General features: G+C 37.3%; 1 protein-coding gene across 3 annotated transcripts; it reads right to left on the minus strand.

Moving 5' to 3' along the window:
- Nucleotides 1–27127, minus strand: slc9a7 (solute carrier family 9 member 7). 3 transcript variants are annotated; one of them, XM_055221286.1, is made up of 17 exons: nucleotides 26594–27111; nucleotides 23849–24051; nucleotides 22875–22952; nucleotides 21293–21369; nucleotides 21024–21136; nucleotides 20846–20951; nucleotides 20232–20373; nucleotides 18507–18612; nucleotides 17889–17977; nucleotides 16862–16975; nucleotides 16068–16179; nucleotides 15441–15594; nucleotides 11358–11402; nucleotides 8267–8330; nucleotides 6880–6956; nucleotides 4216–4321; nucleotides 1–1673 (listed from the first exon to the last, which is right to left on the minus strand). In XM_055221286.1, exons 1-17 carry the CDS (start codon nucleotides 26865–26867, stop codon nucleotides 1407–1409), a joined length of 2127 nt encoding a protein of 708 aa, XP_055077261.1. In that variant the 5' UTR covers nucleotides 26868–27111; the 3' UTR covers nucleotides 1–1406. The 3 variants fall into 3 exon arrangements, with proteins under 3 accessions (XP_055077261.1, XP_033821254.1, XP_055077260.1); XM_055221285.1 differs by having other exon boundaries at nucleotides 513–1673; nucleotides 18507–18607; nucleotides 20227–20373; XM_033965363.2 differs by lacking the exon at nucleotides 11358–11402 and having other exon boundaries at nucleotides 26594–27127.
- Nucleotides 27128–27904: the final 777 nt, after the last annotated feature.

Raw genomic sequence — 27904 nt, forward strand, 5'->3', positions numbered from 1 at the left:
AATGTTCCAACATTTTATGGTTGTTTATTCTCATGATATGAATGACAAATCAGCACGAGGCAGCATCCTGCATAGAAGCACATGAGACTACTTGGACGTAATAGATGCCCAAAAGGACGCAATGAAAGACAAGACAGACATACAGTTTGTAACAGTCTGATGCAGCAGGGACAAAGCAGTGCATTGTGGTCATTTGCATGCTCAAGTATCCCCCTGCTATTTCATCCTTGACAGTAAGTCTGCCGTGTCAAAGAGGCTGCAAGGATCTTAACCACACTTAACAAGGGTGTTTTTATTTCATATAGTTTAGCTACATTAATTTTCAAATTAACATAGCTGTGCAATGCTTTGCCAGGGCATAACAGATTTCTTTAAATACTTATTACTGGCAATTATGGAAAAAAATGTTTACATTTTAGTACTGCCGCAAATGATTTTTCATCTGTGTACCATTAATTGTCAAAAAAGATGCATTTTTAAAGTATAGCTTCAGAATGTTACAACAGTTTCTTTTTTTTTTTCATCAGTAGACTGTACATATACAATTCAAATGTGCAAAATTCTTCTCACAAGAGGATTTGCATATTGACTTCCTATAGTTCTGGTTTAGTCCTGGCTTGGATCCGTTTTACCCTAAGCCACAGTTTTGTCCAGGTTTAGTGCATACTTCTTTTTATGAGAAATAAACAGACCATACCTTCAGGTAAACAAACATCTTCACATCAGTTTTTTTTTTTTCCATAGACCTGGTTTTATCTATGCAAAGTCCAGTGTCCAGTTTTAATCACAGGCAGCTGTAGTTTACAAGGACGGGCCCAAATATATTTATTTCCTGTTACTCCCCATTCAAATGTCTTAGCAACTAATCAATGTCTGACATTATTTTGCCCACCTATATTTTAAGTCCGCCCACAAAACCACAAATGTGCAAACTCACGTAAGAAGAGTACATTCCCTCTGATTGTCCCGGTTTAGTCCCAGCTCAAACCTGGTATAGTTAGACTTCATCTGTTTATTTTGGTTTCTTACATCACTGTCTGTCTTCACTGACATTGGAAGTCATTGGGACATGCCCCATTCATTTGAGGGATTGTCCTGGTCCTATTTTTAAGGAAGTGAACCAGGTCTTAAGTCTAGGTCCTAGGTGGATTTTGAGCCAGATCTTAGTTGTCTTAGATGGGGAAAAGTAGTCAAATATCTACCCTTCGAGCACTGCACACTTTTCCTTTGTCCTTCAGCAAGATGTTTTACCAATAAGCTGCGTTATTTTGAATAAATTTTGCATCTAGAAAGGTGCTACATAAGATGAATTTGGTTCAGTTCAGGAGTCCTTTTTTGGCTCTTTAGTCTTCCTTCCTTCAGTATTTGGACCAGTTCTCAGTCTAGATTGATGGTTGGTTGTGGGATCATAGTTGGTCTTGCGTGGGGAAAACCAGTCTAGTCCCTCGGCTCAGTAACTCTTGGTCTCTGGAGTCCAGGTCTCTCTCCAGTGCTTCCTCAGAGGTGCTGCCGCTCCTCTTTCCGTTCACACTCCAGTTTGTCGCCCCAGCGCGAGAGTCCTCCCTGGCACCTGACGTCCCATTAGCCGTAAGCGACGTGTCTCCGAACATAAAGGTCAGGTCCTGGTCATTACGGATCAGGTCAGAGTCTGGGTCTCTCAGCTGATCGTCATCCTGCAAACACATTGACAACGTGAGGGGGTGAGGGAAGAGGGAACCAGTGTCATACTACAATCTTTCTAGGGATATAACAGTAAACAAATTGGAGTTTTGACAATATTGTTGTAGAAATACTACTTTTATTCAAAAAAAGACTTATGCTATCGTATGAAGTAGCCTACCCACCACAGACGGTAACAGAAGAGTGCATGGATTTGAAAACAATAAGACATCATCCAAAGTGGCTTTGAATATTAACACAGGATACAAAACATTTATTCATCTTTATGATGATTATATTTTTCTTTCCAAAATGTGTAAAACATCATAAATTGTGGTTGACTATGTTTAGGTATAAATAGTCCACTGTAATTGTATACCAAACTTAATTCAAATAAGGAAAAAAATATTGCAACAAAAATACATGCATTATTCAATCAGCTTGACCCTTGTACAAATTTTTATCTCTGTGACGCAGACTAATGACATCATAATAAGGTGACAGATTTTTTCCATGACCCTGGAAACAACTGCAGCATTGGGAAATCAGAGCATCCAATACAGGACACATAGTACCAGCCTGTGACGAGGACTGAGGTCCACACAGAAACAAAAGCACTAAAGCCTTGTGCATGCACTGAATATTAACAAGCCCCCATTCAATGAGACAACAGCAACTTACGAAGTAGACCTATAAAATCCACACAGCCAATTTAATACGCATATTGCATTGTTTTGATATATGGCCATATAAAAACTGTAGCATGGGTCCGTGTTTGCTGCTCTAATTGACTGAGGATCAATATGTATGCCCCCAGGAGTTTTAACACCAGGCTAGAGCCAGTATTACTCACATGAAAAACGAAAACTGACAAACAAAGGCAGCAGGAATCATATTAGAATATGTATATTACAACTGTCATTCATTATATAAAAGAAAAAATACATCTTCTGGGCGTAGTAGACCTCAACCTTAACTATAAAAACAGTAAATAAACTTGCAGTGAAATGTTAAATCACAAATTTGACTTTTGTGTATTTAAGTGCATAGATGTTTTATTTGACATAACACTTGGGTAAATTGCCACAAGTTACAGTGATATTTAGGCTTTTCTTTTCTGGTAGTAGACTGGTCTTGAATTTGAATAAGGTGTATAACGTAGAGCTGGCTTGGCAAACAACACAGTGCTGCAAACAAACAGTGATTAACTGTCAGTTTACTGAACTTAAATCCCACTTAAGTTCCATTTCATTTTGGGTATACTTTTTTAACGAAGAAAGTATAATTAATTACTTATATTGGTACTTTCTTTTCTTAATTCTTTTACTGCTATTTTCATATTGTTGACTTTTGAGCTACTGTGTCACAGCAGCAATACTTTCTTTTATTTCAATTTATTTGTCCTTTTTTTGTATAGACACAGCAATTTCCTTTTGCTTGTTTCAGAATGTTCTGGCAGGGACTGGACGGTGACTAGACTGCAATTGGACTGCAACTGTGACTGGACAGCGACTGGACTGTGACTAGACTGCGACTGGACTCCAACTGTGACCGGAGAGAGCAGATGGACAGCAACTGGCTGTGACTGGAACTGCAACCAGACCGTGACTGGACTACGACTGTGACTGGACTGGACTAGGACTGGATTACGACTGGACTACGACTGGACTGTGACAAAACTGTGGCTGGATTTGAGTTGAAAATTTCTGTCCAGTGTCATTCAGCACAGTATCATCATTGAGGCAGCTTTGAAAGGGGTCTTTGTGCCCCCCTGAATATAAAAAGGATTCTTGACCGTGCGTTTTCTTCTCCCTCGCTCTAGGCCCCCTGCTTTGTGCTCCTCTGGCAGGCATAGAAATACTTTGACAATATTACAATCCTCCAGAAAGGGCTTCAGTATGCAGAGAGCACCTTCCTGCAGGCACTGGTACTTTAAAACGTTGCATGTCAAAATGTGTAGCCCCTCATGTTTTCAAGAGAAAGATAAGACAAGATTCTGTACAATAATTAACTCAAGCATCAAATTTATGGTAACATTTGGGTATGACAATTTAATTACAATAAAACATTCCTACATGCATTATTTTTAAACTACTTTTTTCTCTCAAGAGGAAGTACACAAGATTACTCGTATGTCAATGAACAGAATAAATCTCATGATACTTTAAAAAAAATTAAGGAGTATACATTGGCTTTTGATTCTTAAGACAATAACATGACATGAAAATAACCTACCAAATGCCGATTCATATATATATATATATATAAAAAAAAAGAAATATATTTCTTTCCATAATGACATTCTGTTATAGTAACTGTTGTGCACAACTGTAAATTCTTCAGATTAGTCATGCTTTTTTTTTTTTATTAGAATTGAAGGAGATCCCAGAAGCTGTGGGTAACTAACTACTGAATAGACATTCTGAAAAAAAAAAACTATTTGGGTAAAAAGACTATGGTTAAAGGTTATGATTTACTCACTTTACATGTAGCCTTTGTTTGAAAATAATAGAGAAAAGGTAAAGTTTGTACATGTTAACATCAGTGGTCACTCACCTGGTAAGCCTGGGGGCTGGTGAGGCAGCTGGCCAGAGGTCCACAGTAACTGGGCAGAGTGGAGGTGAGGGGCGGCCCACTGTGAGTCAGCAGGGGCTTCAGATAACTTGAAACATAGCATTAAGGAGGATACAAACTGACCACATTAGATAAATTAACCTATAAGTAGAGCAGTGGTCAGTGGGCAATATAATAAACTATGCATGCCTTGATAATATATTGTTTTGTTCAAAAGTAGAATTCACAATAATATTAATCTCAAAGGTGCAAAAGTATGACTTCATATTTGGTCTCTACAGTACATAATATCCTTATTTGTACATTATTTCAAGAACAAAATCGATATTATCTTGAAGAATGCATCGCCCACTTTCCAGCAGTTTTATAGTCTTTTGTCTTTATCCCTTTTCCCAGAATGCTCTGTGGTTTTACGTCACATTTCCAATACCTACACACGAATGGCGGTATTATTTGTGTTCATTAATGCTCCGGTGTTTCCGATCAAGCGTCATTCCTTCCTGCTTCAGTGAAAACGTGGTAAACAAGTGCAGGAAATGTGGAGTGGTACCTATGCATGTCTCCTCTCTGTAATTAATCAGTACAGCTCTGCTCCTGTGTAACTGGTCAAGCCTTACTTTTCTAGAAATATGCCATCTCCCTAGTGACGTGGAACCAAACCAACAAAAAACTGGCTCAACAATTGGATGCATCTATAAATATGTCATGCATTGAGCTCGTAGCTTTATGCCTTACAAGTGTCCCCAGGAACACACTTGCAGAGCTGGGGAGATAAACAAAATATTATTCAGGAAAAAGTATGCTGCTAAAAAAGTACTATGAAAAGTACAATTTCTTTAAAAAGTTACTCAAGTAAACAGAACTGAGGACTAGGCATAGGATGATATTGAAATTTGTGAAATTTGGTGTCACGATTATCATGGCCAAATTGCAATTAACGATTGTGTCACAATAATTGTTAAAGTTGCAGACAACTGTCAAAATGTTTTGGATATAAATAAGTATAATTTTAATATTATGAATAGGCTACATATTTAAGCAAGTGTTATAGTACAGTACAACAAGACATTGGCATTTGTGTCTGCATTCATTGTCTTTTAAATGTTTTTTGGTTTTTTTACTAGATATTCTGTTCTTAATAAAGAATGAGTTGAACTGAACTATGATCTAGAAGAGAAAATCATGGAGAAGTAGCTTTTTTCTGCACATTCTGGTGATACAATGGTGATTATCTTTTTTGGTGATTATCACAATTATATTAAATGTCCTACGAATGCGTATCGTTTACCAATTTTATCACGATAAACGATATTATTGTTTCTTGTCCAATCCCTACTGAGTATTACCCATTCGTGCACAAACCAAAAACAGGGCTACACGTCACAAAAACGCAAAACATTTAAACAAATTTTTTTTTCTCTCTCTTTTCTGCACTTCTCATCATGCATGACCTAAACAAACATCTAATTTCTCAAGTGCATTTGGATTTTGCAGGGCTCTGTCTGCAGATGTCCGTCCTTGTTTTTCTTGGTCGACTTTGGGAATAAGCGATTGCAGCATTCGTGTCTTACCAGTATCACTGGGGAAAGCCTCTTCACTGTAAAAACACAGCTGGCCCTCTCCAAAACAAATCACAATCAGCCACCGGGGGAGACGGTTGTTACGAGGGGAGGACGAGGGAGCAGTAGGAGGGAGGTGCGGTTGTTAACCAGGGAAAGAAGCCAAGACATTGAAAAGAGAGAGTGGTTTGAAACAGGCTTTGTCTATTCTTCAACCAGGAAACTGCACATAAAGAGAGTTTTATTTGATGTTAGAGGTGACACCATGGCACGATGCTGTGAATTTGTTATAATTTAAAGGTTCTATATTATATCCTATATATATATATATATATATATATATATATATATATATATATATATATATATATATGCAATATTAACTCTTGTGAGCTTTAAGCCATGTCACAGTCTTGTTACCTCATCAAAAACTTACTTGAAGTTGTGTTTCATTCACACGTTTGAGTAACCTTTTATGATTAGCCTATCTACATCTCCAAAGCTCAAAATGCTCTGTTCCACGTTATGATGTCATGAAGCGGCAGTTTACAAGTGAACAGCTACCCTTTATATTTTGTTTCTTCGAGATTAAAGTTCAGGGCTGAAAAATTATTGTAGTGAAGGTATATGGAGTTTAAAACACAGCGGGACATTTGGTGTATTACCACATGATAACATCACAGAGCCACAGTAGTACAATGTTGTCCAGACCAAAAAACACTTAATTTCTATAACATTCCACACAGGCGAATGCGAATCACAAAGCAGCGACCTGTTTTATGGCTAAATCAGTATCTGTGTAGCTCTTACCAAACAGCTGATTAAACTGGTTACTCAGCATGTCTGTCTGCCACTTCAAAACACAACAAAACACATAAAAGTACCCAACCAACTTCATACAAAAGGCTTGTTGTCATTCTATTCTGTCCAACTTTAAAGGGTTGTTAAACATTATTTCTAAGTTAGCTTTGGGTCTACCTATAAATTAACCCTTTATCCATCAATTGTTGTAATTACTGAGAAAATTATACAATCTTGATGCATTAAGAGCAATTTGTTGTTGGTATGAACATAAGAAGAAGGATACTTGTGGTCGAAGGTGTACCACAGTCTGAAGAACCAGGCACTTTCCTGCTTGGTCTTACTCTGGTCCTGGGAGCCGTCCTGGAAACACAAGAAGAAATAAATCATCACAGTATCCTACAGGCATATTAGGTTTAATTGAAATAGGAGCATGGGCAAGATTACTATTACTTTGATTGTTTGGTGTGGTTCACCAATTATAGTGGGATGGTAGACCTTCATTTTCCACTTTGATATTTTTGGAGCATCACACAATAATAAAGGTTACAGCGAAGAGTGAGGCTGCCCTGTCGTTGAATTGGTTTAATCAGCTGATAGCACAAAGGCAATTGCTCTGATTGCGTGCCTGATTTAACAGTGGATATTTTCCTTCTTAACTGATTTGGTTCTGTAAAAAGTGGTTAACTCAGTATATCAGTATATAATGCTTATCAGTACTATAGCTTATGCTATTCAAATGCTATACTTGTACTATGGATTGGCAAAACAAAATGTTCATTGTTGTTTTGGCCATTTACTCATTTAATATTGCAGTAATAAGAGCTGTTTCTCTTGGCTTGACATAAGATAAGGGTTAGGCTTGCTTCTATGCTATTTAATAGTGCCTGCAGTGCAAAGTATTATTTCCATTGTACTAAAAATGATTCAATATCTGAACATTTTCAAAGTGCCACAAGCTTACTTCAGCCTATGTCTTTAAATTGGTGAAACTACTGCCTTTGTGTCACCTGTGAGTTAGGCACAAATCTATACTCCTTTTACACTGCCCCAATGGACTCATATGCCCTCAGCCTGGTGCTCTGTATTTCATTTATACAGCCAACACAGGGACGAAAAGGGCTCCCAAACTTTTAACAAACCGTAACTCCAGTACTTATTCTTTATGGCAGCGCAGTAAGCAGAAACTTGGTGCACATTTTAAGTTAAGAAGTTGCTATATCTTTTTTTTTAAATGTATTTTAGTTTGTGCAGTTTTTTGTTTTTGTTTTTTTTCATTTTCTACAGATTTGCTCCTTAAAAATGTATATGTTGGTACTTTTTCAAATCTACTCAATAAGTTGTTATTTAGTTTATGTTAGATATGACCTTAAATAAAACAGCAAACAATTCTTTCATAAAATCATTTTCTGCATCTTTTGAGTCACAGATTGCTACACTAGTCACCCTCCTTTTAGCACTAGATTTTGAAGTCATTCATTGAAAAGATAAGGAGATTTGGTGTGGATTGGTGGAGATTTATGTAATTCTGATCTTTTAAAAATAAGTTTAAGTTTAAGTTAGCCATGATTGACTGTAAAAAAAATATCTCCAGAATGTCGACAGAAAAGTTCCATTTTACTGCACAGAAAAGAGTACACAAAGACTATACAAAACAGTTGTGAGATGCTTACGCCTTGCAATACTTGAAAGCTGTCTCCTGTGAGCTGGAAGTCTTGATCTGAATCCACACCAACCCTACAAGACAAGATAGAAGATGAAGAAATATCCCTATTAAAATTCAAAGCATGTTATGAAACTAATTTGCAGCATTATTCAAGCTTTTTATTAAAATTAATATTTAATCATTTCAATATTTTTTTAATCTCTGACACAGAATTGTCCCAGGTTGTTTGTGACTACTAGCACTGCACCTGTCGAGACGTGATTGACCTCTTTGTGGTTGGTTCATTTTAGCAGCTCTGCTAAAACATCAAAGGAAAAGCGAAAGGAAAAGCTGAGCAATGCAGTAAATTAGCATCAGACAAAATAAGCACTGAAATAGGACAAAGGAAAGCAAAGCGGTTTCATAGAAAAGAAGGATGAGAAATGTCTTTTCAATCAAATGATGAATCAAGCAGAGACATAGAATTTGAATGATACATTTTTATTCTAATAACACATCCAATTTAAGGCGACTTCCAGGCTTTAAGAATATGATTAAATGGAAATTAAATGTAACAAGATATTTGATATTGAGGGGATATCAAAATTATTATTTAAATCATTGTTTAGATAGTGAACTAGTAATGAAAATATACATACAAAAATGCAACCAAATGCAGTCCTCATTCAGGATTAAAATTTAGCGGATTACTTATTTCACATGCAAGCAGTACTACGGTATGGAGATTAATGGGTTATCAATAAAGATTTCTAGAGTTGAATATAATTTTCCCCTCGCCTGCATTGGTGGAGCCTTAATTAACATATTAGAGTTACTATTTTGTATGTAGTGTTTCTCTGTGGTAAATACTGCCAGATCTGTATTTACTGTAACTGTAGGTCTTTAAATACATCATAATATTAAGAAAAAACTGTATACATTGTCCAAAACATCTGCTTGGCTCCAAAAGCAGAGCAGATACAGAAAATTACAAACATGTGACCTCTGAACATGTAACAGAGCAATTCCACTGAGCAGAAAATTGTGTACTACAAGACATGCACATGTACTGTAGTAAGAGACAGGTTTATTTTACTATGCGCAGCACTTTTGAAACTGCTTTTGTTTGTAAAATGGGCTAAAGAAATAAAGTGGATTTAATTTTTTTAATCGACACCCAAAGACCCTCGATGTTTTCTGAAGCGTAAGTATATTACACAGTTCTATGTTCTATAGCACTCGTAACTGCTAAACTAGGACTAAACCAGGACTAAAAACGTACTTTATAGTTTTTGTTCATCCAGTTTAGTGTGATAAACAGTACCAAACCAGAGTGAAAGTCAGAAAGACAAAAGATATGAACACTAACATGTGCGTTATTGGTAGGTTTGTTAAGTCCAACATGTTAAAAACACATTATTACCCAGGATCAGTGCTTTCTGCAAATAAATGACTGCATAAACCAGGCTTAATAAAAAACTAGACATTCCCTAAATACATCTATAGTACAAATATATTAGACTAAGCCAGCTTCTATCAAACTCTGAGTTCATACAGAGCTGTTGTGAGTCCTGCTGGTGTCTAGTACAGTGGAGAAGGATTAGGCCGAACACAGGCAGAATTTAAAAGGGTGCGTTTAATTCTTATAAACCCCAGCCTCTAATCCTGCTGGATGAAGGCCAAGGCGGACAAGTGAAGCCTGTCATGGCTCAATAAGGAACAGGCTACAACTGAGTTACACTGAGAAGAGTGACTTAAGAATGCCCTTTGTCATGGCCTAGTTAACGGCCAACTTTAAATCAACAAGCATTAGTTGTGTTGTATTTAATAAACAACAGTGTACATCTCTATCAGGCAAATTGCAATGTTTCAATACTGTTAGTATCTTTTGCATATTCTATTATACATCTACATTTTATTGTGTCAGCCTAATGAGTACCCAGAATATTATGTTTTAGTCTACACACTACACTAGTTCTTTTGAGAATGTACGATCAGTGTGGAGATCAGCGAAAGCTACAAAAACAAAAACAGACTCAAGGGAAGAGGGGTGGGAAGAGTGAACTGAGATTATGAAAAAAAATGGATCTTTAGTAAAAGGAGAAGAGGCCCCTGGATGAGCAGAGGACTAAACAATGTTTCCTGATAACAACTACTCCCACATGCAGTGAGTTACATACAGACTGTTGCACACGGTCCAAACATTATCCAGACTATTCAGATCCAAGTCAGAAAGAATAAGTTGCACATTTACAAATAATCCAATAGGTTACTTTCACGTGACATCACAAACATTTGCTTTTTAACTGTCATGTACCAAATCTGTTGTATTTCTAAAATTTCTGGGCCTATACACGTGAAACAAAAGCTGCTGCGAAGTTCAATGTCTTCTCCGTCAGTATAAATAAACAAAGTTGACATGATTTTTTTCACTATTCCTTCACACCATTATTTAACCCCAAAGAAGTGATGGTTGGCCCATGTCATCAGTGAAATTATAGCATCATCAAACTGTAGAACATTAACACAACTATAGTCTGATGACAGTGTACTTTTACATGAAGGATTGGGTTATCCTTTTGTTCTTATGCAGAGACCTTTGTTTATTTCATATTAGAAGACCTAATAAACGTAATTGGACTAAGGACTTGATTGAGTCATCCCTTAATCTCATAAAGGGAAAGTGAAGTTGCCTAGTTGCTTGGAGAAACCTAAAACATTTTGACATTAACGCTGCAAAAAACAACCTAATTCTCAATCTGACAGCTGTGAATCTCAAATATAATACAGCTCTTAAAATGACAGCAAATAACCTTGTTTTTGACAGGCTTTCATTGGTTTTCTCACCTCCCAATTTTCTCTGATCACGTCACAGATTCCTGTCAACAGCTTGAAGCCAACACAGACAGTGATTTCTCTTCCCACACCACAGTAGCATTAACAATTGAGCATTCGACAAACAAACAACAGGGAGAAATATGTTCCCACACACTCCTGAGTCTAATTTATTTTATTCTGACACCGATCTCCCATAGCCCCATGTGTTTCTAAAAACAACCCCGTCACCAAGAAAAGCACCAGAGCCCTCTCCCGTCACCACTTACTGTCAAATACAGCACCTTGTGTATCTCCTCTGTCCATAGACACAATGTCGAGGCCTAAATCTGACAAAGCAAATAAAAATCACAAGTTACAACAATAAAAATGTTCATGGTCATGGTCACATTTTTATATAGCACTTTTCCACCTTCAAGGCACTCAAAGCACTTTCATGTCCATGTTCATATTGATCACAAATCACAAATTCCTTTAGTTAAGATGGTTTTGGCAACTGCAACCTGTTCAACTCTATGTTTTATAACAAGCAAAACGAATACTACTGCACGAGTAATTTATGTTGTTTAACTTTAAAGACGTTGATAAAACATTCTAATCAATTACCAAAAATGTAATGGTGGATTTTCTTTCATTTTAATCACTAAAGATGGTCCAAAAGCTGAAATGAACTCATTAGATATACTGTCTAATTTGAATGGCTTTAGAAATAATTAGAATAGAACACAAGCTTTACTGTTAACTAGTTTTGTAACCTGTACAAAAAACAAACATGATTATTGGCCTCAGATGTAACAGATTGTTAGACCAGTCCTGTTTATATAAACTAGTGTCATGCTGATTGGATGTACAGTAGGGATGAACAGTAGGGATTGCAGCCACTCAGTAAAAACATTAATTGACAGAAGAATGGGTCGGATATGATCCCGTGTTATTTGGGGACATGTACTAATCCCTGACCTAACAGATGTTCATGTGACAGACTGCTTAACATGTGGTAGATTTTTTTCCCCACATTGAATTAAAAAAGGTTTAGCTTTAGAGACGTCATAGTTCAGTCCATTATGGTGCACTATGTAACTTTTCTGTTGAGGGATCCACCACCTGCTTGTCTCCATGAACAAGTAATTGCTTGGCCTGGAATATTCTGCAGTATAGCATTAAAACTTAAAAAATGTACTGAATTACAAGCATTTATATTGCAAAAAAGTACTTTGAAAACATACATTCTTGTTATAAGCGAGAATAGAATTGGATAAGATTAATGCACTACTGTGGAACATTCCTGGCAAAGCAATAACATCTCCATAGAGACAGCAGATGGTGGAACCCTCCCACCAGAAGTGTGCGGAGGAAACCCGCCCATACACAAGGAGAAGTAAGCAAGCCAAGATGACCAGGGAGTCAACCCCAGAACCATCATCTGTCTAAAATCTATGCACCAAAACCCACGGGAGCATAATTAATCCCTAAAGGTTTTAAGTCCAAATTGTATCACAACAAGCAACTAAAAATAAAATACATACGCAAATGTAGTGTTGCCATCCTAACTATAGTATGACTCTTGTGTAAGATGTGAGGATGAATGTAAATGTCCAAATAATGAAGATGTTAGTTACACAAGCCTTGTAATCGTTTTCAAATTGTCCACCTCTTGTATGTGCACAAAACCTACACAGCACTGCATATTGTTGGTATAATTTCACAGCTACTTCCTATATCATCTTTCTCAGCTCGTCATACTGCGTTATATAAGCTCCCATCACCAACAGAAAACCAGTGAGCCCCGACGCCTGTTATCCCAGGACAAGTCGTATATCATGCACTAATTTGCCCACCATTTTCTCCAGAGCAACTTTCTCTTCATTTCTGTCAGACAAATGGCAACTTGTGTGACGTCTTCACTGTCGAAATGAAGACAGATAATTTTTACAAGCTCTAAGTATTCTAAATGTGTGAGAGGTAGTTTAAGATCTTGACAGAATAACACCTTTATGTGTTTCCTTTCCTAGCAAAGCATCTGTTTCCCACCTGCAGTTGTTTATATAATTGTATTTTTAAGCACATTGTAATATTTAATCAAGACTAAACATTAACTGTGTGTAAACCACAGGTAAAGCATGAATATGAATATCCTACCTTAACCCCTTAACCCTCAGGACATTTTTGGTTCATTTGGCCATTTTTTCAAACGTAGTTGGTCCAATAGTTCAATTCAATTGATTTTAAAAGACACCACATTTTGTGGAAAGGCCTAATTTTTGTTCCCAAAAAGTAGTTTTGCTACTGCATTGGAACACTGAAAAAAGTCACACTCAGGACCATGAGGACATAAACGTCCACTTACAAAAACAGCCATAAAATCATCATACATTAATATTTTTTAATACTTTTTTCGACTAAATCCAAAGATCTATTCCTGTTCTAATAAAATATATCCATTTATATTTAACCCATAAATTGCCAGTTTGAAAACTAAAATGCCACAAACCTCAAAATTTAGATAAACTTGATGTACCACAATTCTACCTTGGCCTTCTATTTTCTGGATGATATCTCATTAGAAAATTCTAGAAAACTAGAAATTCAGAGGTTAAATATGTATTTTTAAAAATTATTGAAAAATATTAATCTATGACGATTTTACAGATTTTGTAAGTGGACATTTATGTCCTTAGGGTTCTGAGTGTGACTTTTTAAAAAGGGAAGCCTGAATCATTCTTAATAAACTATTTGTTCATTATTAATTCATTCTTCATAATTAAAGTTGTAAATATTGTAGTTATTATAAAGTTGCCCGCTGTTTTATATGACTATTCTGTATTTTTTTTTTTTTTTATTGCAGTCCAATGGCCATATACTTGCATGCAGTTGAGTTTTTTCCACCAACTCTACCTATTTGTCAGCCTCCATCATGATCTCATTGACTGACATGTCCCATTAACCAATCACAGTGAGGTGTAAAATCAAAGAAGAATTAGTTATCTTCAAATTTACCACCACCAAAACAAAACAAAAAAAACACTCCTGTATACCAGATGTGTCCCATCCACAGTTTAAGAAGCCATGGTCCTTAACAATAAACTAAAATGTACATGGGTGTAACTGTATTCATGTGTACTGAGGAGGGACCCACAAGTCACAAGGCTTTTGCCTCATATCCGCCCTGTTGCCAAAGCTCTGAGCTCAAGAGGAGATTTTGGCAAAGCTTGTATTCCAAAAACACAATAGTTCTTGCTAGGACAGAGGCATTACTCATATTAAACAGCTCGGCCACACACACATTTGGAACAACATAATCCTCTTTATCATGACAAGTGGGAGCAATGCATTATGGTCCAGGAGCTGCTAACACAAAACACAATGAGCAGCTCCAGCAAAAATGATCCACACTAAAATGGACACGGCTATCTGCAGATAACAGCCATTTGTTTAAGGAAATTAAGGCTGAAAGAGAGTAAGTGCAACAGGGAATAAGAGGAGGTGTGAAAGTTAGAGGAGAAGGGATGGAGGTGGAGGAATCTGGCACCATCTACTGGACAACTACGGGTTAGTACAAGTTGAGCTTCTGTGATTTAGTTGTTTTTAATTCTTAGCTCCAATCTTCCGATTTATATTATATTTTACAAATTTTTTATCACCTTGGACAGCTGTGGTAATTTATTACAAACCCAACCTTGACCACTGCTCATATAATTTAATACTAGTGAAAAAGAATCTTTAAGATTTGTGTTACTTACTTACATATTTTACTAAGTAATCAGTTATGTATCAGATATATCAAAAAATGTTGAAGTACATTTTCCAAAAAAAGCTGAACTAAAAACAGTTTTAGTGTCTGTTTTGTAGTGTTTTGTGTAGTTATAGTAGTTTTATTCTTCAATAATACAATGCCCTTTCGTGGCAATATCACAACATTTGCAATGGTTTATTCAACTTCGACAAACCTTCCTCTTTGTACTTACTTACCGTAATTATTGTGAATAAAACATGCCTTAACGTGTTGGGAGAAACTATTCAAAAAAGTTGAGGTAATCTGTTGACATTTTGAGAGATTAGTCATTTGAAAACTAAATTATGAGAAAACAAATATGTCCTGTTGCTTTATAGATTAAATGATTTTAATAAAATGGAATGAAACTCTCCCCATGTACAGGCACTTGGTGAGAAAGGTTGAGATAAAAAAGAAGCAGAACAGCCAAAACAAAAAAAAGCAAACAAAACAAATTGCTAAAACATAATAAGATAAAAACCATTAAACGCCCATTTGTTTTTCATGCTATATCCTTCTTGGTTTGACTTAAAGCTTTTGGCATATAGTACACTGATATATAAAGTGTTAAAAATGTCTCCTCAGTGAACATTACCTGATATGTAGCCAGGAAAGCATGGGCGTGGTTCCTCCTCCAAAGACCCACACAGTGAAGAAGACAATGAGCAGCGTCGTACTGAACATCATCTGTCGTGCGTAGGTGGCTGTGTCTCTGATGGCCAGAGCGAATGCCATGGCCCCACGCAAACCTGTGGCACAATCATAATAATTTGAGAACGATGTAAATATATAGAAAATATGTTCTTGACAATAGAATAATCATCATTCAATTTTTATACTTCTCTGTTAGTTCTTTGGACTTCTCTGGACACTGGCACTTTCGCCATATGCACAATAAACATTTGCATATAAATAAATACAAGTGTATTTGCATTGTCACAACCTAAGGAATACATAACTGCAGTGTTTGAATAAGGTGTCTGCCACTCACTGCTGGTGACAGTAGGGAGTCAAGCACCTTGAAATGAAACATAAGCAGCAGAAATTTACCCCATAATGTATAATGAGTGCTTCATTCTGAAGACAATAAGCACTGAGATGATGAAAACATTTTTAGGTAAAACATTATGGCTTTTCAACCTTTCAGCAGACATCGGTGTAATTGATCAGATGTGTGGAATAAATTCAAAACATAGGCCATTATTTTAGGGGTAGATTTTACCTGCAAACATCATCATGTGCTGGAAATTTCCTGTGATTTTGTGTCGTCGGCCGAGGTTCAGCAAGAAGGACAGCGGGTAAATATTCAATGCTCGACCAATAAATATAGCAATCTGATCAAGAGGTTAAGAACATTTACAGCAAAGACAATATTCTATCCTACGGGACATTGTTGTTACAATACACTAATGGTAATAGAGATTTATTTGTTAATAACTTAACTGTACAGCTGGCCTTTTTTTTTTTTTTTTTTTTTTTTAAGTACAACATTTAAATTCATTAAAGCAGTGTATTTCAACCTTTTTTGAGCCAAGGCACATTTTTTTCATTGAAAAAAATCACGAGGCACACCACAAGCAGAAAATGTTAAAAAAATGAAACTCTGCATCCTATATTTACAATATAAAGTAATTCTCATCAGATTATTTTGAACAGGAATCAAATAAACACACAAATAAAGCATTTTATAATAAAATAAAATGTTTCTACTCACTCAGTGTGAAACCTGATATTTTTTAGACCAGTTAGGTGTAATTGGATAATTTCCTACGGCACACCAGACAATATCTCACGGCACACTAGTGTGCCACGGCACAGTGGTTGAAAAACACTGCATTAAAGCACCTAATTAATGTTTTTTTATTGTCTTTTAAATGTAAGAAAAAAAATGCCTTTCCTACATTAACTGTGCTACAGGGAAGCAAAGATCTTAGGAACTGAGCCCCTATTAGTTATTTCGGCAGCTGTGTTTAAGGACATTATTGAAGTATATTTTGAGGTTGAGTCAAAGGATACAAAAGCTCCAATGATGAAGATTGGGCTGAAGATGTGGTTCTGGAAGGTGAACAGAGCCAGCCCCATGTACGAGAAGATGAAATTCTCAGCCAGGAAATGGAGGACCTCAAACAACTGAGAAAACAAACAAAGGCTATTTAAATTCAAGGGGAAAAAATCTCCAAAATCTAAACAATCATATTCATTCAACATTTGTCTAGCAAATATTTAAAAGTCAAAGTACATGTTTATTGTACTATAATATGTGTTAACTTTATTAGACAAATTAAAACCTACTGTTTTCATTTTGTAACATTTACTTAAGTACAATAATAATTATACTTTCATTCTTAATTAAGCTTCTGCATAAAAAAATCCAAACAGGAGCATGGCCTATAAATTTAGCTAGAGGAATCTTCATGCTGTGCTGTCTGTGGATTAATCTGCCCCTGTCCTGAGGAACCTGTGTGTTTGGAAAGGGCCAGCAGGACGTCCTGACACTGCCTGATTAAGGTCACAGTGGGTGGATCATTATAACCATCTGGCACCAGAACAAGTGCCCTGTCTGTGATGTGAAGAGACTCAAGACTTGAGCACAAACCATTGGTTCCTAAAGTATAATGTAGGCACAAGTGGTGTTGTACATTACAGAAGCCTCTCCATGGTACAGTTAGCTTTGGTTTAGGTATACCTTGGTTTAGTGAAATAAATGCCACTTAGCAATAATTTTAATTGTGTGTTTTATTTCTGAAGACTCGGTTTTAGACTGAGCACAGCAAATGCAGTTAAGCGGTAGGTGGGGTGGATGTTTTGAGAAAAAAGGAACTACTGCAAGCATTTTTATCTCTAGAAAGTGACACTGACTTTATTTGCAGGATTACTGAAACTACTGATGAGGGAAGTGGTTAAAAACTCAAAAAAGCCAGTGCAATATAATATAACTAGCCTTTGTTGTGAGTTTTAATCCTTCCCAGCTAATTTTAAATCAGTTGGACTTGAACACCAAAAGCAGGTTCGAGTTGGTGTGCAGTATCCTTTAAAGTGATACCTGTTTGGTGCGTTTGGTGGACTCTTCTGAGAGGTTGTTGTAAGTGTAGTGCGCCTGGGTGATTCCACAGAACAGCACAGCTACAACACCTGCAAAAACATTGACAAATTAAATTATTACTGTAATTCTACCTGAAGTAATGTTTAGTGAGTAAATGTGCACATGTGTGTACATTTGCTATAGAAACATGATCTACAGATTACCTTCACAACTGTTAAGACAATGTTTATAATGTTTGTAATCTGCCGTATAGTCTGTGCTCCAACCCTGCCAGTCTTCAACAAAGAGTGAAGATCTGTACTCTAGAGATATACTTTCCCCAATACTGTGTTTTTCCAGAAGCTGAAAGATGCTCTACAATTTCATGAATTACTCATTAATTCCACACTAGCTGGTGGTAAACTACTACTGTAGTCACATACATACAATCTGGTCTCACAAGGACCATTTACCAATTACCTTTTTAACTGAAACATTGTTTGACATGCATGTTATGACTTAATATTTTGGATCGTGATTGATACAGATCATATCCAGTGCTACATCTGCATCAAACACACTGAAAGTCAATAAAAAAAACAACAATATATGCCAATACATTTAGCCAGTTATTCTCACCAGTGAAGCCACAAGCCTCTGCCAACAGGAAGGTGCTCCATGACATGAGGAAGAAGAGGGCAGTCTCCAGCAGGGGGAAGTAGTGAAGTTTAGTGAACTTTGTGACGTTGAAAATGCATTAAGAATAATCAGTCTTTCATTAATTAAATTAAATTCATACATTAAATATTATATATTGAATGACTGTCCCTGCCCTATCTTGCTGTTCTCTCGTGGCTGTGTATGATTATTGTTTCTGCCCTGTGCAGGTGGATACAGCAGACAGGCACCTTACCAGGCCATCTCCTATATTAACATGCACCTACATCCTGGACATTTTATTACGGCAGCAAATAATTGCCAAATCTCTACTTAAATAAAAATCGGCTGTATTACGTTTAAACATGATACTATCACACAATTACATGATAGTATTATGCAATTACATGACAGTATCATGCAATTACATGACAGTTTTACCCAATTACGTGATAGAATCACAACATTATATCTATACTATACTATACTATACTATACTATATCAAAATGATGTGATACTGCCTTGAAATTATGTAATTTATGACACAAAATTCTCATGAAGTTACATGTTAAGTAAAATGAGGAACTAGGGCAACAATAGAGCATCTGTCCATGCATCTAGCCTTTAGGAGTAGGACTGCTGCTAGTGAATAAAAGGCAAGGCTGCATCACCAAAGCTGAGCCCGTGACGGAGTACTGAAATGGCTTTGTGCTCGGTGTGCTATAGTTGTAGTAGGGCGCTCCACAAGGAAAACATGGAATAACACAATACATCCAAATCCTCCAATCCATTATAGGCTGTGCAGTTTATATGGCTGGCTGCGTGCTCCACCCTGCTACCACTCACTTTTACGCAAGGGGTCTGTTCACTTTTATGCACGGGGGACTGCGTGACGGTGACAGCAGAAAAGTATTGGCAGATGGCTGGATCAGACAGAATAAAGATACAGAGGCTGCTGAAGTAGGTGTTATTTTTTGTATGAAAAAGTGCTATATAAATAAAGTCTGATTTGATTTGATTTGAAAGGTATAATTTATTTACTGAAAGTGTAGGCTTTTGTGAACTACAGATGAGAGCTGCTTCTTGCTGTGTGCACAGCTGTAGACTATGGGTACATACTAGGGCTCAATCTTTGCATAAAGAGGGCAAATCAAGACATCTGTCTGCCATAGCTCCTAGCTGAGCTCACTCAGCCATGGACTTGGATGTGGAGGACCACAGGTAACCCACAGCACTCACAGACACAGGCATTTCAGTAGAATGGCCTTGCCATTTACGCAAGAGCAGTAGTCCTACTCCAAAAGTATGTACTACTACTATTACTACTACCACTACTACTACGGGTGGGAAGTCATGATAACATCAATACCATAGCCTATATCTCTTCATACAAGCACGCAGTAGATAGATTCTCAATTGTTGCAGTAGTTCCTTGTTTTACATATCATGAAATTTCAGAAGAATATTGTATCAGGTTTATCATGAAACTATAAACTAATTTCATAACAGTATCATTTTAAAACATGATACTACTGATTTCAGTACAGATTTGGCAGTTGTACGATGCTGTATATTACACCTGTTACCTTTTGAAATGTATAGAACAGATACTAAATAATTGATCTAATCTGTTTTTTGACGTATTTTCTGTTCTAGCTTTAGCCTTTGAGCCAGGTTATGATGTGACATTCATGTTTAAAGGATATGAGAGCAGTGACGACTCCAGTGGCTGCTCCCATCACAAAGGAGCCACTGAAGATCCCCAGAAAAACTCCTATTGATTTGAAAAGGGCTGAGGTGTCAAACTTGTGACTGTTCGCTCCACTTGGCTGGTAGGCAACTATAGACCTGCAGCAGAGAAAAGAAATAAGATTATTTGGTAATTTTGGTATGAGTACTTGATACCAAAATACAATAGAAAAAACTTGATAATTTCATGAAACCTTTAGTTAAGGTAACAATTGGGGTTTTGGTGGTGATCTGTAATAGATGACTGTCAGGTCTATATGGCTGAGCAGAGATTGAGAAATGTACATAGAACATTTCCCGTAAGAGAAACAGTAATGCAGCCCAAAGTCTGACTTTTCTATACCAAAATGTGTAGATATAAAATGTTTAAAATAAGGACAGCCTATGGGGAAAGGAAAATCTATGGAAAACATGGACGTAAAGTGGACAAATAATGATCTTTCTTTGTCCAGCAGAGGGAGACAAAGCACAGCCTGTCCACACATGAACGTCAGCAGCACAATGAAGAAAGGTGTCTGAGGTGTGTACAAGTGGAATAAATTACATAATACATGTGACCGATTTTACTTACGATGACAAAACAATTGCAACAGCATCGTTCATGACACTTTCTCCAAACAGCAGAGCGTACAGGTCCCCATCAGCATGGAGGTCATTGAAGATGGCCAACACAGTTACTACACACACAAAATAAAGACTCATAATTTAAATATATAATATGTTCTTTTGTGATGTTGTAAAGTTAATACCTGGGTCGGTAGCTGAAATAATGGCACCAAAGAAAAGACAATCTGTGTAGTAGAACTTATCAGTTAATTGCCCTGCTACTTGCATCAACTTGACCACGCCGTACATTAGATTCCTTGATTTAAAAAGAAAAAATATATAGACAGGATTAAACCAAATAAAAAACAAATAATAAATATACTATAAAACATTGTTATACTACAAAATATTATGTTTAAATGGGAAATTCAAACTAATCAAATAAGGTTTGAAATTCCTTGTTTTGACTTACCCAATAACAAAACATGAAACAGCCGTACCAATGAAGGCATATGTTAAAATGGAGCCCAGATTTCTGAAAAAGTGTCTCTGAAAGATAAGAAATAAAATGTAACATTTGACATTAAAATACACCTTAAGACAAGTTTAAGAAAGTCCACGTGGAATAGGGATATGTTTACATACTTCTCTGAAGGAAGAAGTTAGCTTGCACAGAAATTAACCCCCTCTCGTCATTACATCCTGCCTCAAAAGTCCTGTACCAAACCTGATAGGGTCTAGAGTTTTTACTGTATAATCCAAAATTTAAATTTTTATTCTATAAAATGCATTTCAGGAAAAACATGCCGCTACAGTTATTTTATACATCAGTGTTCAAAGACTTTACTAATAAAATTTACTTTAGGATTTTAGAAAACATGGTTCTGTTTAGCTGTGCATATGAAAGGTTTTAATTCTGCACTCTTCTCTTTAAATTTTATATATATATATTTTTTGTTGATAGTTTTGATTTGTTTGTATTGTGGTTCTTATTCTGTAAAGCACTTTGAATTACTTGTACAAATTGTGCTATACAAATAAATTTGCCTTGCCTTGGTATTCATTAGTGCCAGGGGATGTCTGACCAACTAGAGAAGTAATGTCAACAGTCCTCTGTGCTTGTTTAACTGGTTACAAGTCAAACATACAAAGCTATGCAGCTCTGCAACCCCAAGGCTAGGGCTCATTCCATCCAGAAAGAGAGAAATGCTGACTCAGAGATTTAAAGGAAATAAGCACTCTACCCCAGAGGCTGCCAAAGGACTGCCGAGAGGGAGTTTATAAGATGAAAATTTATTAGATTGAACATTGATCAGCTCCTCTGTGGAAGTGGAGTTGTTTGAACCTCAGGTAGTACTAAGTTAGTACTCCTGTTTGTGGATTTGAGCTGACATAATTAGGCAAAAAGAATTTTTGAGCCATGTGCAATACAAAACAAGGCAATACAAACAATAGTTTAAGCACATTAAGTGCAGATTCTTGATTGACCCAAACCAAAGATTACCAAGATGACCCTATAGGGCTGTGTAACAATTGTTTAAACACTACATGTCAAGAGAGGAACTGAAAGACATCTGCTCTGGACTTCCCCTTGAAGGAGCCACTTGTTCCACAGTCTGAGTCTACTGCGTTTGTGGCCAATGAAGGCTCTCCTCAGTCAACTATCTCTCCAATAAGTCATCAGGTAGTGGCAGCACACACTTGCCAGCAGCTAAGACCACACACTTTTAGTAAACTTCACAAAGATTTATAGTCTGGACCAATACTGTCTTCATGAATTTCGATAGGCGTAATTAACGTGTGGAATTAGAGCACTGTGTGTGTCAAAATATTATAAAAAAAAGCATGAACAAATAACACACACTGAGAAACAGCACTAAATGCTGTAAATGTGTGCATAATAAATAAACAGCTGTAATTTGATCATCCAACAATGGTACGATTGTCTGCTGAGGACTGACATCCTCCTGCACACACAAAGTGTGGGGACTGGCTCACCTAAGTACAAATCATATGAACTCTATAAGAGGTAAGAAAAGCCTCTTCTCTCTCACCTTTTTAAGGCTGTATCCTGCATGGAAGATAATAGGAGGCAGCAATATGTTGAAGAATACCTCTGGGTCAAAGGTCACCTGGAAAAAGTTATAATGAAGATATGAATAAGGCAAGTTAAGCAATAAGCAAAAAATTACAATCATGATTATAAAAGCAAATAATTAGCAATAGCAGTTGGTTAGTAATAATTGTAAAAAATAAAAATAAAATAAAAAATAAAAATAAAAGAATGCCTGAATTACTGCACATTACACTGCATGACCTGAACTCATGTAAATAAGTCAGTATCACAAATTGTAACTTTGTCACGACATCTGTTTATGGGGTGGTTTATGTTGTGCTTTTTTTTTTCTAGTAGGGCTGAAAGTAGTACTCATGTAATTGATTAATTGCACTATTGAAATCATTTTCAACCAATTAATAGCAAAATCACAATAGTTTTTTTTTTCTTCCATCAAAATGACCTTAAGCAGCTTCATTTTAGCTTCTCCTTTTTCAAACTGACTAAAAATCTAAATTTCACAAGCCTTTCATCCCCTAATTGATTATGCTACTATTGATTTTTGGACACTAGTATTTTTATATTTTATAGCTCAATACAACATATATGCATGGGTAAAAATAGTTGAATGTTCTGCAAACAAACAATAATCAGCAGAGGTGCTTTGATAGCTAACCCTTCAGTGACAAGACTTTAAATATACAGACGAGGAGAACATCGGGATTAATGAAATATATGGAAATGAAAGCTGCGTGTTTCATGTGAGGATTGCATTTCTCATAAAAGTATGCTTAGAATAATATTACCTTTAGTTTATGTATAAGTTGAAATTAGCAACAAGGATAAGTGAGTTTGACTGGAGCCATATTCTGACAGTGCACACATGCAGTCTGCATATAAGATCTATTTCACTTTAAAATTAGTGAATGAAAATGACCCACCAACGCATTTAATCGGTGTGTTATTACCAACCTTTCTGAGCATGTCATTTTGTTCCACATTGTGAATCTCTCTCAGGTTTATTTCCCCTTTGAGGCTGTACTCAAAGAACTTTCCACTGACATTGAGCAGAAGGGTGCTAGCGGGACCCTCCTTCAGGGAACAGCTCAGAGGGGTCTGGTTGTGATAACTGGTAGCTGGGATCCCGTAACGCAGAATCACTCCTACCAATAAACCTGAGGCCGAAAATACAAGAAAATAACATGAACAGTCTTAGTTATAAGCACAATAGTACCCTTTTCAAAAACTGACACAATACAGTAACACAATTTTCTCCACCAGGGCCACAAGGACAAGTACATGTGCATCAAGCATGTAATTTGACCTCTTTCAAAATAAAAGAGAGGTGAAATTGACTTTTCTACCCATCCATCCATTTTCTTCCACTTTATCTGGGGCCGGGTCGCAAAGGCAGCAGTTTCAGCAGGGAGGCCCAGACTTCCCCCTACACACACACTTTCTCCAGCTCTAACGGGAGGATCCTGAGGCATTCCCAGGCCAGCTGAGAGACATACCATAGTCCCTCCAGCATGTCCTGGGTCTTCTCCGGGGCCTCCTCCCGGTGGGATGTGCCCAGAACATCTCTCCAGGGAGGTGCCCAGGAGGCATCTGGAATAAATGCCTGAGTCACCTCAGCTGGCTTCTCTCGATGTGTAGGAGCAGCATCTCTACTCTGACCTCCTCCCGTGTGACTGAGCTCCTCACCCTATCTCTAAGGGGGCCCACAGCCATCCTAGGGAGGAAACTTATTTTGACTGCTTATATCTGCAATCTTGCCCTTTCAGTCATTACCCAAAGCTCATAACAGTAGGCGAGGGCAGGAACGTAGATTGACCGGTAAATCTTTGCCTTTCGACTCAGCTCCTTCTTTATCACAACAGTCCGATACAGCGACTGCGTCACTGCAGACGCTGCACCAATCCACCAGTCAATCTCACCAGTCAGATGCGGTGTGTGCGGACAGGTCACTGAGACACCCGTCCTTGATTGCTACTTTGCCTGGCCAGGCCCCGTGGGCAAAGGCCCTGCCACCAGGCACTAACATTCGAGCTCCAACCCCAGATCTGGCTCCAGGGTGGGACCCCGGCTGCACCATACCAGGTGACTACTGAATGATGAATTGTGTATTTATTTTGTGTCATATAAGAGTTAGGAAAAATTTAAAAGTTACCAAGTATAATCTAAATTGCTTTAAACTCATCTTCTTCCACTTAACACTTGCTTTGCTACTCTGGATCTAAAAGCAGCAAAAAATAGAAACTGTTCAGATACAGACATTCTAAAAATATGTATGATTAATTTACTCGGTCAAAATCTCATTTGTTGTTTAAGGCCACAGTATCAGGTGCAGAGAGAGAGCGACAAAGCCAAGATGAAAAATGGGGAAAGAGTAAGATGCAGGGACAGCAGAGAAGCTAAATCCTGGAGCAAGGCACGAGGCAGCCGCTTAGAAAACATAAATCCTCCAAACAGACAACACATATCTGCAGAGGGCAAAGCTGGTTAATGCCCCTCTCTAGTGCAAGGTTGTGTACTAACAGTTTGAAGGAGAGCCGCACAGGGGATGCATAGAAAAACATCAACAATATCAACAAAGTCCTTGTTGTTGTAAAAATGTAAAAGTATAAGGCAGCAAATACTGCATTCCTCCTGATTTTCCATTCAGTGAAAAACATCTTCCAGCAAAAAGGCAGCATCTCACCCATTTTAAATAATACAGTTTAAAAGTAAATAAAATACTAAATACATTTTTAAAAATACCATTTTTACCTAGCATGTTCAGACAATTTTAGTTTAGTAGTATAGTATTATTTTGAATTTTGTGGAGATATTGATTGATTAAACATTTATCAGTACATCTTGTTTGGGTTGAACGGTTTTGAGTTTCAAAAACACAAACAGCAGATGAATTAAAGACCTATAAGGGAAGCAACGGTTTTACACTGAAAAATATTAGTGAGTGCACTTATATTTTTCCAATCAAATGTTTTGTTTTAGCATTTTTATTTTTACACCAAGGATGGTGAAAATAATCTCATAGTTTATGATCTTAGAATTTCATTGGACGTGAGTACAGGATAACACTATCACATTGACACATTTTGACACATTGGAAATTTGTGACAGTTCAGCTAGTACAAATAAAAATGGCTACACACCATTCTTTAACTGAAACAACTCCACTAACCACATACTCGCATTTTAAATAGACCTAGTAATACCTTCTCAGGCTCTGTTAAGGCTATAAAAACAAATGTGTAGGGGTCACAGCAGGCCATAGTAAAGAGTAAAGCAATGAATAAATAGAAAAGGACCAGCAACAAATCAAAGTCTGTAAGTCAATAGTTAATGAGTGACATTTCAAGAAAAAAAATGGGCCTTTTTGGATCTGTATTTGCAAATTTGGGCATGATGTCACTACCAATAGGTTAGACTGTGTCCTAATTAAATTATTATTGTTTGATTAATCTGTGTAACTTCAATAAGAATTGTGAGCAAGCTAAACTTACATTGTAGCCTAGTGTGTAGGCTGTTTAGGTTATTGGGCATTTGAAGAGGTAGATACAAGAACAAATTCTGCAGCACCAAGAAGCAAAGATGCCAGACATTTAGCTAATGCGTATTGCATCAGAAAGTAGGCTATATGAGTGCATTGAGGAACCCAGAGAGAAAAATCTATGTCTGTTTTTGAGCTCCCACGTGACTAGTAAGCCTTACCGTAAATCATTGCTAACCCGGTCTCGTGCAGGAACCGGACTCGTCTGTGCTTGAATAGCCAAATGGTGAGGATGGTTAAAGTCAGCAGCAAAATAAATGTCAGTAGATTAACGCTGTCCTGGCGGTGACTTTCCTCTGCTTCTTTCTCCGTGGCAAGTTCCTCCATGACATCGCTAGCTTTTACCCTGGATAAACTCATAATCTCTGCCGCAAACATGATCCAGACCACGAGCATCCCTGGCAGTGCACCGCGGTGGCCTCGTAACGCATCCATAGCTCAGGAGGGATGCTGATGCGCCACGGGGGGAGGAAAACGCACCAACATTCACCGCCGATGAACCATGACACTCTTACAGCAACGCCGACTGGACAAACGAGTCTACAGGAGCGATAAACCGCAGTTCAACCTTTTAAAGATACACTACGTCGTGTTCATTGGATAAAGACAGATGCTGATATTGAGCGCTGGTCAGCTCCTAGTTGGATCAAGTTGCATCGTGCGTACCCAGTTGACTCACGGTCCTGCCCTACCGTGTCAGTGATGATCTTGCAGTTCAACCATGGAGATTCTTTAAAAAACAGGAAATTCACGAGTGAGGAGTCAGCGTTTATCAAGAAAAGTTGAAACAGGCATCCGCTGTGGGGAGGGTATAATAACAGACACCTACTCCACAACAGTCAAATTTGGGGAACTAATTCAGGCTATGCAATGATAATTTCTTATATATTTTTTGTATCAGCATTGACAAATTCCTCACCAAAACGAAAGCCCCCCTTTATAGGCGTAAGTTAGGCCTACTTTGCACCTTCAAGTAGGCTAGTAGTCAATTCTATAACATTAGGGATAGTCTGTAGTATATCACTTAATTAGGCCTTCCTACAGATCATCTTTAATATGACTCAAGGAATTAGTTAAGCCTGAAAAAAGGTTTTGCCTGCCTTGACTGTAGGGCCGGCCCTAGCTTTCAGGGGGCCCTACGCAGAATTTGTCTTTGGGCCCCTTGGCAGTGAATGTTCCCAGGCTCAGCTATTGGTTACTCACATTTGACAACATCATGACCAGGCTCTTATCACTTTGTCCAGATGTGTTTCTAAAGAAGCGGCTTGGATGAGCAGCGAAACATCTTCACTCCTACAACAATTTGTCCAGTTGACAGATTGAACTTCATCGTTTGCTACACTTATGCCTGGTTCAAAAACAAATGTAGGCAGCAGATATTTTGCTACTATATATAAAAGACAAATGTAATCTTTATTGAGGTATATTTAGGCTGCTGTAAATACCCAAGCACTGTTTCCAGTATAACTTTA

Source organism: Periophthalmus magnuspinnatus, chromosome 4, assembly GCF_009829125.3.
Source record: "Periophthalmus magnuspinnatus isolate fPerMag1 chromosome 4, fPerMag1.2.pri, whole genome shotgun sequence".
NCBI classification, from domain to species: Eukaryota; Metazoa; Chordata; class Actinopteri; order Gobiiformes; family Gobiidae; genus Periophthalmus; species Periophthalmus magnuspinnatus.

Coding starts and splice junctions, on each gene's coding strand:
- slc9a7 (XM_055221286.1), bottom strand. CDS start 26,867: ATGGATGCGTTACGAGGCCACCGCGGTGCACTGCCAGGGATGCTCGTG. Junction 24,052..26,593: donor CGGGTTAGCAATGATTTACG/GTAAGGCTTACT, acceptor TTTCGGCCTCAG/GTTTATTGGTAGGAGTGATT. Junction 4,322..6,879: donor TGGTACACCTTCGACCACAA/GTATCCTTCTTC, acceptor CTATGTTTCAAG/TTATCTGAAGCCCCTGCTGA.